Raw genomic sequence first — 13,462 nt, 5'->3', positions numbered from 1 at the left:
TGCCAGGCGAGGGATGGGGACGCGAGACGCGGGAGCGGCGACGTAAACCACTCGCCGGCAACTGCGCGCTGTCCCCCCCTCCCCCCCTCGCCAGGCAATATCGATCGCCGGGCGGTCACATCTCGCTACGCGCTCGAATTGGACAGTGGGCAGGGCAAAGACGACGATTTTCAATAATTTTTTTCTCGATAACTACTGCGAATTTTGCAAAATAGTATAGGACTTTTCTATTCAGTTTGCCCCGGTCTATCTGCCATCTACGGGACATACGGGTATTAGGACACACCCTGTATGTATATATTCTACGAGTGTAGAATTTGTTTTATTAAATTTTACCACTGGTGACTACGAGGACACTCAAGCTCGTTATTTTATTGCGTTTATTCCTATCGACTGAATCACTTTAATTCGCAAGATTCCGTAGTGCAAAAATTAAGAATTTCACTGAAAAATAATTGAAACGCTGGCAGCTTCAGTGCAGACTGTCTGTTGCCTTAATTACGCGCGGGATGATACAGAGAGATTCCGCTTCGGCAGCCCCCGTGATTTCCAGTGATAAAATAACACGAAGATTAACTTGAAAAATTAAAACTTAAGAGCTCTCCTTGCGGTACCTCTGGCACTTGAACGCTTAAGCGGTTGCGAGCTCTTCGGTTACATCTCTGAAAGTTTACCGGGAATCTCGTGATTATGAAACAGGCGTTTACAACGTGTCTGACTGCAAGCGCTTCCACTTGACGACGTCGCGAGATAATTCTAGCTTTGTTAAGCGGCGTTCTAACGAACTTGATGTTTCGAGTACGCTGCTAACGACTAAAACTGCATAATAATTGTGCCAAGTGGCGTTTTCAGAACTTTACGTATTTTAAAGTTTCGGATGCTACGTGTGGCGAGGCGGATAATTTATGCCGCAATTAAATAAACTGCGACAAGCATTATTATTCGATATTATAAAACGACGAGGGAGCTACTTGCGCCCGGTAGTATCTAATAAGAAGGGATAAAGGTCCAATCAAACTTCCGCCAAGTAAAAGACGTCCCCGTTACACGGCACGTCTGCAAACTTGGGCGGCTTAATTTCGATTCGTTCTATATTTCTTCCACGTGCGCTCTGTCGTGATAACCGCGCGAGAGTCGCGACGTGAGTTACGACGAGTCGCAAAGAATAAGCCATCGAAAGACTTTTCTCGCGCGGTTCCGTTAACACCATTTATCTTTTCGCGCAATTTTATCTCGCGCGAGTAGCAGGGGACAGCTGACCGGCGTCATCAGCGAAACTGAGCGGGCAAAAATGATGATGTGCGGATTCTCCCGTGGGAACGCCGCGTTTTAACACTCTCGGCCGTGATGAAGGGCGTCATCGCGCCCGGTCCCGCGCTGATTATCCGCCGCGTCTGCGAAACTCTTCCCCGAGTCAGCGGGATGAAAATTCCCTTTGCACGGTCCGCCCTTTGTGCGTAAACCGGTGGCTAGAAAACGCATCTAGTTAAAGAGACGCTCTCTTTCCTCTCTCGCTAGCTCTCGTATAATCGCAAAAAACTCGTGCGATTCTCATTTTATTTACGTTGTTGCGAAATGTATGCGTAGTTTCCCGCGAAAATATTATCGTTGCTCGTAATCAGTGCCAACGTGAAAGTTGTTTCATGATAAAAAAAATAGTTACATTATTTTTTCGAGCGGACGAATTGAGAAACCCCGGGATGAAAATGTCACCGGGAGCGAAATGTCATACGCCGTAATATTCGAAACCGATACGTAACGCGCGGATTGAAAAGCGTATCGCGGCCATTTATCCAAAATCCCATGTACGGTAAACTGATGCAGCCAGTTTTGCATCGCGGCTCGCGGCAAGACACGTGTTTGATCACGCTATCTCGTCGAGTCGGCGATATTCATTTCCACGAGCGAGCGCGTGACAACGGCGAGTGTTGCGCGACCGGGGGAAAAAAGCCGGACTGCACCTCGTACGTTCATTTTTCATACTTGAATCCGACCTTCGTTGTGACGCGGCCAAAAATAGAGCTTTCTCGCCGAGAATTATCGGGCGGTGCGATTTTTGCAGCCGAAAAAAAGGAACAACGCGTCGTGCAATACGCATTAGATCCCGACCGTGATTGCGCGAACGTGCTTCGCGCCGAGAATAAAGGATTCTGAAGCCTTGCGTCCACGATCCAATAACTGTGTCCAAGTCCCGAGAAATGTGTAGCTAATCAACTTGCAGCTTTTCCGTAAAAGGTGCGGGTTGATTGGTTACACATTTCTCGAAACTAGAACTTGGGTACAGTTCTTGGATTGTGGACGCAAGGCTTTAAGGTGGAATCAGACTGGCGATTGCCGACTCGGATTGGATTGGATTGGGATTGGCGACTGACGATTGCCCTCTAGCCAATGAGAGTCAGTTAAATCGCTGGCTGCTTTGCTCTCATTAGCTAGAAGACACTCCCCAATCCAATCCGCGTCGACAATTGAGTGTTGCGGATCGCGGATTGCAATTCAACGAATCGGATTCGAGGCTGTCTCGTCTGATTGGCTGAAATGTGACTCTCAATCCGCAATTTCAATCCAGTCCATGATCCGCAATGCGTAGTGTGACACGGGCTTTAAGGCCGGTTCTACATCGGTCGTAGCGTAATGTCGCTGGGGTCGTAGACTGGTTCTAATTCAACGCTGATTGGTCGAATCTATGATTTGCGACGTTTGCGACGTTGCGATACAATCATTGAAGAACCGGCGTTACGCGAGCACGCGATTGAAATCGTAGCCGCGTTTGATTCGGCTAAACCACGGCGATCAATTATTCGCCCGCGGATCGAACTCGATCGCCGTGTATCCGATAACAATCTGGATAAACGGACCGGACTTCTAACCGAGTGACGTGATCTACCTCAAATTACGTGAAATTGCAGCCGCAGCGTAATCCACGTCAACCGCGATTAGGTCGCCCACGAGTTTCTCGCGTGCACACGTGGGCGGCGACGTTTGAGCGCGCTGAGCGAGGTGGCGATTTTTCGACAGCGAAAAATCCACCACTGTTACATTTCCGCATGTCGTTACGTCCTAACGAGTATCCCGCGGGGCGTTAGCGTGTGTGTACGTACGTACATTGTGGAATTCTTGCTGTTTTGCCCACAGAATTGCATCGCGATTCACGGATTAATTGCGCGCGACGCCGTCGCAAGGAATTTTTAATCGTGCCGTAATAGTGAAAAACTACTTTCAGCGAAACTAAAAATGATTCCTTGCAGCGTCATCATTCCGATGGCGGAAAACTCGGCGACAATCGACGCTGTTACTGTTTTACTTAGTTTAACGAAGATTTACCGACGATATTCATTTCTATTATTTAAGTGCACTATATACACATCTTTGGAAAGGGAAATAAAGGAGGCGAGTAAATTGGTCAACTCAATCATTTACATCGCAACGAAAGTCGGGAAATGCACCGCATAGATTTGAGTAATTTTAAAAAAAATCACAAGCTAATTATTTTGATATGCATAGTCTTGACGCCGGTATTTGCCACATTTCGTTCAAAAGAATATGTACTGAGCTCTATTTGGCAAACTAAGAACGGCGAATAATTTTACGTTATTAGTTTGAGGAGAAAATGTAATTAGCCTGGATTAATACTAATTGGCTGCTGCGGACGCAGTAATGAAGGATTAGATGCGCGAAACCGCACGACTGCGGGACGCAGTCTGAGAGGAGTTCCGAGCAGAGCTGGCTGGTCGAAGGCGATTAGCGAGACTTCTTTTCTCTCTCGACAAAGCCGCTGTAACTGGAATTGCAGACTCCCGTGTCCGGGGGACTCGGGGGGGGGGGGGTAGTTAGGGTTGCCGCGAGTGGGAGGATGAGATCGGATGGAAACGTTCAAGTATTCTCGAAACTCGAGCGGTCCCGTAAACAATGCTTCCTTCCACCTTGATAACGTCAACCTTTATCGCACGCGTCGGCGGCTCAACGACGCGAATCTGCAGTTGAGTATTATGGTCCGGATAAAACTAGCGGCGAATAACGATTGTGCTCCCTCGTGCGCAACATCGCCTCCCGATAGAAGACGCAAGACTCCTCCGAGGAGCTCGCCCACTATATGCTCAATTATACACTACAAAGAACAAAGGAGCAAAACGGACGGCGGACAAAAGTTATTCTTATCTCTCAGTTGAACGGAAGAGAAACAGAGATCTCTCCAAGAACTTTCCTCGTGAATATTTGATACTTTGTAAACAGAAATTACTCACATTTAAAACAGGAATATTTAATATGTTACATTTAAAACGTATATTTCTCTACACCGCACACGATATTATTTCGCGAACGGAAATGACTTTACCACATTTAAAATAGCAATGCGTGGTATATTTAAAATAAGAATGCGCCATATCTATTTTATATACGTATACGTTTCTCTGTAACGATATTTTCCATTGAACTTTTCGTTAACTCGTACGTCTCTTATCGGGCTCCAACATCCGTGCTCCTCTATTTCTGGCAATTTTCTATTTCTGGCGCGTAGGCAGGAAGCAAAACATTTCCGCAAAACGGAATTGGCACGGCAGATTCCATCTTATCGGATAACAGCGCATTAAACCCCGCGGAATGCGCACGTACGGAACGTTCTGCGACCAATTGCCCGTCCGTCGAAGCGCAACGTGGGCAAAACGATTTTCAGCCGCGCGGGAGCTTGCGCTCTAAGCGTCGCGTGCGGGAAAGAAAAATGGCTTTCTTGCGCCACGCTCCTTATAAATAACCCCGCCTGTTTCCCGAGCGCCGGGTCTGCGAGATCCTTAAAGTTTCTACGTGGTAACACACGCTGAACGATGATGTCACGGTGACCCAAGATGCCTGGTTACGCAAATACCTCCAGCGGCGGCGGCGCCGTCGTCAACCCCGCGAACATACCAACGTACGTCCGCCGCGTTGACGTCGCCGAGACGTCACATTGATATTCCGTCGCTGCAACAACGTCCCGCTCGCGTTCAACGAGACGTCGCTTCGCCTCGGCCACGGTTTTCCGCTGGCGAACAGCTCGTTTCGCGCTAACTCGCAAGGTAACGAGTCAAGTACCGTGGCACAAAGTGTCGCTGATTCGTTCGAGCGCGGGGCTAACGAGATCTCTGTGACGACTGGATCCGAGGCGAGAGAGAATGCGAAATGTGGAGAGCCAAGTCGCGACAGCGAAGAGTCGCCGAACGAGATCTCCCTCGAGAGTCGCCGCTCGTGGACCAACATCCTCTCCGTCAGTATCGCGAAACTTAAGCAATTAACATTAAGCCGTTGTCTATCTGGCACTCTACTACGCGCGGCATGCGCCGCCAGGTTCCCAGCATGGACCACTCTGGGGAAAAAGAAGACAGCAACCCTTTGGGGCCCACAATTAGTAATTATTTGGATTGTTCGTAACACTCTAATCTTTTACGAATTTTACCCCGCGTGACTAAAAAACGCAATTAGCTATTCTATCTACATATATCCAAGATTTTTAAGTGTCACTAATCAGTTCTCTCAATTAGCAACGTCATGTTTTCTTAACCATACCTGACATTTTTAATAATACCGAAAATTTATTGCGAAAAATATTACTTCAGCCAGGGTTTAAACCTGGACCTTCCTAGAGACCCTGTAATCAGTGACTGGCCATAAGGGAGTTCGTCAAATTCCTGTGAGTGAGAGAGAAACATTGGCTATCTCACTCTTCTACGATTCTACGATCGTAGAAAATCCCTGGAATTTGACGAATTCTCTTATGGCCAGTCTCTGATTACAGGGTCTCTAGACCTTCCTACACTCTGGGCGGGCGTCTCACCAATTCGACCACCGAGGCCTACAATCTCCCAATTAGTTCTGTCGACATTCAGTAACGCAAAGATAATTTTCAATTAAGAGGCACTAACCGAAATGTTAAGTTGCTTAACTACAAAAAAACGGTCAAAATTGTTCCCAGAGTAGAGTTACGGACAATCCAAATAATTCGATTACTAATTGTGGGCCCCAAAATGGGTTGCTAACAGTCTTTTTTTTTCCCCTCCCAGAGCAGACAAATGAAAGCGCACGTCCCCTTTGCTTCTCGTGGGCGCGCGGGCGCGCGAGACGGATCCCTCTTCATTATGCAACCCGTCGCTGGTCTACGGTGTAATTTATTTCTCTCGTTTGTTAGCTGAACGGCCCCGGCCGCGCCGCGCGGCGAGGAAGACGCCGTGGAGGAGCTCTCGGCGATGCGCAGCGACAGGGCTTGTACGTTCCTCGCGTACCGCGGCGCTTGAAGCAAGGGCGTGAATATAGGGCGTTTCGAAGAGCGCTTAACCCTTTGAAATATTGCAATTGCATCTTGCCGCGCGTGTCACATATCGAGGGCGCGGCACCGAGGCGCGAGAAATATCGCTCTTTGGAGAAAGATTGCGTTTCGATCCCGAGAGAGAGAGAGAGAGAAAGAGAGAGAGATACTCATCGAATCGCACCAGGCGCTTTGAATAAAAATTCCTTCGGCCGTGACAAGATTCTGCTATTTATCTCGAACGCGCTGTATACATATATGTGTCACGGTCGAAGCTTATACTGGCTTCTAAAAATCTGGCACATGTGGCGTTTTCACGCTCTATAAACAATGCCATTGCTTTGGGCGGTTAGCTAACCACGATGAATTTGTATAAATATGCGTGTTTCGCCACGTTGACACAAACAATAGCAATCTGCGCGTTTCTAAAATGTGAATTAATTGTTAATGAAACATCCAACGAAATTATCTTTCGCTTAACAAAGTTTAGCTGTCCGAATAGTTTTTCATTTTTACCCGGGAAAGGAGTGTGCTCTACTATTTATGCTTGTTAAATATAAAAAGACATTCGCGTTTTATTTAATGGGTACACAATTTTCTCGGGCAACTTTTGCGAAAATCGATGCGCACTGCTGTGCATCTGCCGGCACATCGCGTAACGTTGGAACCGCATTGGTTTCGTGCTCCAGTTTTTTCACGCTCGCGCGGCCGTGACGCGGGCTCTCGCCGTTAACCGAAATTCCTCAAACGTAACGCCACGTAACGAAAATGTTGCCAAGAGCACGCGGCATTGCGCGTTCTATTCATAGAGCCGACCGGCGGATGCCTCCGTTGCGCCGGACCTCGAGATGCGTCGGTGGCACCGCGACCGGCCGAAGTTCCCCCGCGAGTGAGGGCGACAGTGCGTGCGCTTGGCAGGACCGCCGAGGCCGCGGTGGTCCATGTGTTGCACGCGCGTATCTGTGCACGGTTGAACTTCGACGCACGTTCTCGTGTACGTGCACTTGGCAGAGAAGTTCTCCGGCGCGGAAATTCGCCCGGCTCCGCGTTGGCTGCCACGAGGTGAGAACAGCCGATCCGAGGGGATTGCGTGTCATCGTTGCGTCGAAAACGTGCGCGGATCCACGTACTTCCCCGTTCCCGTATTTGTTACCGTGGAGGCCGTGCTCGTATCGCGTTCGCCCACTCCCGAGGACAACCTGTCGTCCAGGCAGGGTAAAGCTTATTCTACAATGGGCGCGAAACGCAAGACGCTAAAGCTCGGTCTACAATGAGACAGAAGTCAGTAGTTAGAAGACATGAGCGAGCTATAAGCCTGTTATGAGATACTCACACGTCGGAACGCGGCGATCATAACGCCCGTATCAGACTACGGATTGAGACTGGGATTAGATTGAAATTTGACCAATCACAATAAAGTTTACTAATCACAAATTTAGTAACTTTTACTCTATTTGGTCAAATTTCAATCTAATCTCAATCTCACCCAAAACACAAGAAAAAAAAATGCGACTTCCAACCCCGGTCTCCCCTAGGTAAGCAAGGAAGATTTCAAGTGTGGACCTGGTAAGCTCAGTTGGAAGAGCATTCGCCCGGCAAGTGGAAGTTTACCAGGTTCGATTCCTGGTCTAGCCCGTTAATTGTCTCGCCGAAATTAAATTTAATAAGTAAGTAGCGCGTCTTAGCGCCTACCGCCCCGAAGACACACCCTTATTTATTACTATGCGTTCTCCAACAATTGTTTACCTGACGTTCGCCAGGGCACCTTCTCGACTGTGGGCTATAAGCCCAATATATATTGTTGATTGTGAAACTGATCGAAGAAAACCATAAGCGGAGAATTCGTAGGACTTGGATCGCGGGAATTCCAATGCGGAGATGATTGCGACGCGCGGAATGTTGATCGTTCGAAAATACGCGGCAGTATATCAAACGTAAAACAGCCTGCGGTGACAGCGGATGGAAGGTCACCGTATTGTGTGTCGCTCTGCCTCGCGGCGAAGTCATTCATCTATTTTCGTACGCGCGCGCGAATCCGGCAGCTCCTAGCTCGCGATCAGTCTCGTGCGAGCCTCGCAGCACGTCGCAGGCAGGAAGGAGGCGTTCGAGCTTGACTCGAGCTTGACTGAGCGCCGAGTCGAGAAGCGTCGGGTGGCTCTCGCGTCACACATTCGTCTGAAGCAACGTGACAGCGGTGACAGTGTGACACTGCGAGACACCCGGTAGACTAATTGCGAAATTTTCGTCGCGGCAATCAGTCGACGCGAGCCAGTTAGCCGCGAGTTCGCGTTAATCATTCATGGGCCGTATCGCCCATCTCATCTGGCGAAGTAAGTGAATAGACACGCGCGGACTAATTGCGCGAAATTCGTTGCGCCGCTTAATCGAGCCCTCGATCTAAATTACGCGATATTAGCGCGTTAAACGAGAGACTCTGGTATCCTTTCTGCGCTACGTACGGAGAACCTAGGAAACCTAGGAAGCTGAAGCGTAATTGATTGAAATGAATAATTTCTTGACCTTAAACGCAGCTATTGAAAATTCAACGGATAGTTTGAAAGCAGCCAATTAGAACGTTAAATATGCTAATGGCCGAAGAGTCAAATTCTTGGACATTTATGTGATTACGTACTTGGTCTTATATTACGCTGCGCGGAGTACACGGAGAGAATTTTTTTCTTAAAATCCATCCTGAAAATCGTGTGATCGTGGGACAACGTGGCATTTTGAAGAACTACGAGAGTTCTTTGAAAGTTTCCCAGTAAAATGTATACTAACTATAATTACTAGTGAAATGTATGGCAAAGTTTAAAGACTCTCATAAAATTCTTCGAAATGCCGTGTTGTTTCACGATTATAATATGTTCAGGATAAATTTTGAAAGAAAAGTCTCGCCGTGTACAAGATACAGCACATAATTGATAAATCTATAAAATATCTCATCTCTTTGAGCAACTAAGCTACATCGTTTTACAGCGGGACTCCGGTTTCCAATAAAAATAAAGATCAAATTAATAGAGTTCCAAAGAGTAGACGAACCGCAGAGTTGCTCTCGCCTCTGTAGTGCGTTATATATTGTTGACGTTATTAGCAGCGTGTCGAAAGAGCTCGTCGTTCCTTCGAGATTCCTTTGGCGATCTCCCAAAAACGCGACGTCGGCGGGGCTTCCGGGACGCGTAAAACCCGGCAAAATCGAATCGATCTTTATCGCGCGAGCGAACGGGGGCGAGGCGTGTTCGTTCGAAAAACCGAAGACCGGCAATTTCTCATCTCTATTCTCCCGCAGCTGTCCTCGTCCTCCTTTTATGCAGCGTTCACGACACCCGCGCCTTAATATTTATCGACGACCCATAGTAACTCATCTTCGCTCTCTGGCGTCCCGTTATTTAGCCTTTGTGGTGTAAAAGAGCCGTTAAACATGAGGAATATTTTTGCAGGAAAACCCGATCGTGCCGCTTTAATTTCGTCCGAGGCGAGATCGATCGGCGGGGGGGCAGCGTAGTCGGTTTCACTTGTGGACATTAATACGTTTGATCTTAATTTCAGCATTAGCGTACGCGCGTCTGTAACTCGTAATTCCCGTGAATGGATCGTATCTTTGTGCCGGCCCTATCTCGTTCCGTGCGCTATATTTCGACGGTATATTTGGAATAGCATTTCATTTTCGTCATCAAGCAGCATTGTGCCCGTCCTCGTCCTTTGAGCGCGACCGCTCCCAATCTGCGGGTTTATTATCTCTTTGATATCAGCACTCAATGGCGCACATTGTCGCAATAATACGCCTCATCTGTCTCGATAATCTCGATGATGTTTGTTTGCCGTTAAATTTTATATCCTACCTAACTACGTATCGCAAAATTACGCTTTTCTTGTGAAAGCCAAGCGGCGTCTACTTAGTAAGGATATATTTTATAAAAAGAGCTTACGGAGGGATCAAATATGGCGGCGTAGCAGTAATTGATTAATAAATTGTACACATTGTAAATTCCCGATAATAAATTTCGTACGGTACACGGAATTTTAAAGAACTTCATGATGAGAGTTTTCTGAAATTTTCCCGTACAGCTGATTAGTAAAATGTGTGGTAAAATTTCAGAAAACTGTCGTAAAGTTGTTGAAAATGCCATGTTGACCCACGATTACACGATTTTCAGGGTAAATTTGAAGAGAAAATTCCCTCCGTGTAGTGAATGTAATAAGAAAACATCTCTTTTATCTTCTCGTTGACACTTTTAGCCGCGATTTTTCATAATTGCTGAAATTAATTGGCACATTAATTAAACGAGATCGCGTGCGTCGCTTCGAAATGATTAAATCTTCCGAGTTTTCCAATAATTAATTAAAATGTATGTGAAAAGACTAATCGGGCGGCACAGGTTCGCATTTTAACTGACGTTCTTAAATAATTTCACGATGCAACGGGAGATATAACGACAGATCTAGCCGCTGGGAAAAATGCACGCCATCATTGTCAGAAAGTACTCTGGCTGCACCTCTCTACAATTGCCGATTGATTTATTACCGTGCGCATTGATATGTACGTAACGCCAAGCGTACAAAGGGAAATTTTAAAGACCCCGCGCGCTGCGTTTAATCGCCGCCGAATCGGGAATGTGTCAGCTTCTCGAAATCCACAGCGGATTTCCGAAACCGACAGTCAGCAGTCAATAACGCGCGCGCGCATACGAGAAGCTTTTGTGTTTCCGCTTCATACGGTATGTGTCCGTCCTGGAAATCGACGTATCCTTTTTTGTGGCGGGAATGTCACGATACCGTCACGGCACATGCGTCGAACTTTCGCAACGCCGGACAGATTTTCGTCGACAACCAGTCAGCGGAGTGTCCGTTACCGGGCGAAGACAAACGTAATTTGAAGGTCCCCCCTGTTGCCCGACTGACAAACGGCATCGACAACTCTTGCCGTGACCCGGTTTTCCCTTTCCCGTGATCGTACAAATGCTAGTTAATGAACAAATAATGCTGGTGATTAACTACAGATTCACAACTCATTATTGGCATATCAATAAAGGCTCGTAATTGAAGATGTGTTTAACATAAAACGATCGTTAAACACATAAAAGCCAAAAGTCGACTTGATTTGACTTTGCCACCGTTAAATTTTTAATAAATTTTTATAATTGCGACACGCAATAATATTACTTAACGATAACGAGCGTACTCGCCCCTGTAAGCGGTTTAAATATATCCGCAGCGTCGCCTTCGATCAAGAAGTGACTTAACGGATTACGGTTGTCCCATCTATGCAACCGCGATGCACCGAGTAAGCCGATAAGCCATCTCGACGAGTACATCGATCGAAAATTATCGCCAAAGTAACCGCAGCGTTTCGCGGTAGAGCGATCGGACAACGACTGAGATAATGGATTTTTTTTTTACGGATGATCGGATAGGACTTTTCTCTGAGCGAGCGCGTCGTCCGACTCGAAAATTCGCGAGGACCAGAAATCGGCGAGGCAGCCAGCCTAATCCGCCTCTTCCGACGACGCTTATATCTCCCGCCACGGTTCTGACCGGTGTCGAACTTTTTTTTCTGTTGCAGAGCCGAAGAAGGAAAAGACTGAACAGAATGCGAATGGCGCGATATCGCCGAATGGCGAGCCGCAGGCCGCCAATTTGGGCACGACCGGCTCGGCGATGCCGGGTCCGGCCCTGGATGCCGGGGACCAGCAAAAGCCGAACAGGCCGAACACCCTCGAGGCCAGGGTGACAGCCAGGAGGCTGATCTTGTTCAACAGTGAGTACACACTCGCGAGATCGGCGTACAAGCGTGCCGCGAGTATCGTCGTCGCTCAGAGAAAAGTTCGGCAAGGTCGGAACAAGCGATTCTACGAATGAGTTCGGCAAACGGATAGAGAAGGAGGGAGGGAAAGTTACCTAAAACTTTACTAAAAATATGCCTTTCAGATTTCCCGTATTAGGAAATTAAGACAATGCTAAAGAATAAGATATACACACGAAACACATATAATATATGTATTTAACAAATGCTATGTATATGATAAGAAACAATTAATTGTATAGACTATGTACCTCGGCGTTTATGTTGCCTGAATTATATCTTGTACTTTGTCCTCGCACATTTGTAATTCTGATCTACGGATCTGTATTACTTAAAAAGTTTCTCGTATGTTTTTCGACGTGTAAATAATCCACAAGTGCCTCAGCCAGCATAAACTCAGGTTTCGTTATGCAACTCATAGAAACCTTCGAAATAGAGTTTACTCTCCGTCCTGAGGGTCGTCAGTTTACGATAGCAAGCTATAATGCGCTAACTCGACGAAGAGCGATGGGCTCCCACGAAGTCGCGCTACATGAATTATCATCGAATAAACGCGGATACAGAAAACTCCTTTATTAGATTTAGTTGTCTCTTTGACGACGCTCGACGTTATTTACATATTTTGAATATTTTGACGATTTGAGAAGCGAAACCAGAGCAGGCGGGCTTAAACGTATTCTGCGAGAGAGCCATATCTATCTTATTATTATAAAATTATTCTACTCTCGGATTAAATACAGTAGCATTGAACGATATGACTCCGCACAAACGAGAACGACTTGTAGGTCCGGGCAAGATGTAACCCAATAATTTTTTATTTGATATGTGAATTCATGTACCGTTTTTCCACTTGTCCTGTGCGCCGGAATTCACTCTCTAAAAATCAATCAGTGGATCATCACTAAATACAATGAATATAGTCACTGATTTACAGCTACGAGTATACCACTGAAAATCGCAGTGGTTTTGTATTCACTGAACGCGATTGACTTTTAGAGAGTACATATATTAAATTAAAAATGATTGGGCTATCCACATCTTGCTCGGACCTGTAAGGCGTTCTCGTTTGTTTGAATCATATCGTTCAATGCTATTGTATTTAATCCGAGAGTAGAATACTTTTATAATAATAATTTGTTTGATTCATAAACACATAAAATTCTCCGATCTTTACATTCCGTCGATACCGTAAGTAATCGATATTTATGCATAAAATTTTCATTAGTGAACTCCGGATTGTTTAATTAAACTCTTAAACAATGCGCTTTAGAATGTAAGAGAAACTCAACGTGATATTTGAATTGGCGTTTAAGCAGTTTCGTATCCATTCTTTTTCGCCTTCATATTTTTTCGGAAGAAGAGGAAATGAAATTCTTCTTCACACTCGC

At 46.4% G+C, this 13,462-nt stretch overlaps 1 protein-coding gene across 12 annotated transcripts in view; it reads left to right on the top strand.

Annotated features, from left to right (window-relative positions):
* Window positions 1-13,462, top strand: part of LOC105568553 (phosphatase and actin regulator 4B) — a 215,443-nt gene that overhangs the window by 185,074 nt on the left and 16,907 nt on the right. For 11 of the 12 annotated variants that reach the window (XM_012024309.1, XM_012024312.1, XM_012024311.1 and 8 more), the window contains one exon: window positions 11,835-12,029. The exons of the other annotated variant lie outside the window; for it this stretch is intronic. In XM_012024309.1, coding sequence (XP_011879699.1) covers window positions 11,835-12,029 — 195 coding nt within the window. The remainder of the gene's footprint in view (window positions 1-11,834; window positions 12,030-13,462) is intronic. 12 annotated transcript variants of the gene reach the window in all.

This window comes from Vollenhovia emeryi, unplaced genomic scaffold, assembly GCF_000949405.1.
Source record: "Vollenhovia emeryi isolate VEMERY1.0 unplaced genomic scaffold, V.emery_V1.0 DF939128.1, whole genome shotgun sequence".
In the NCBI taxonomy this organism is placed as follows: Eukaryota; Metazoa; Arthropoda; class Insecta; order Hymenoptera; family Formicidae; genus Vollenhovia; species Vollenhovia emeryi.
Note: the sequence above shows the minus strand (reverse complement) of the source record. Positions and strands in the feature narration are given on the sequence as shown.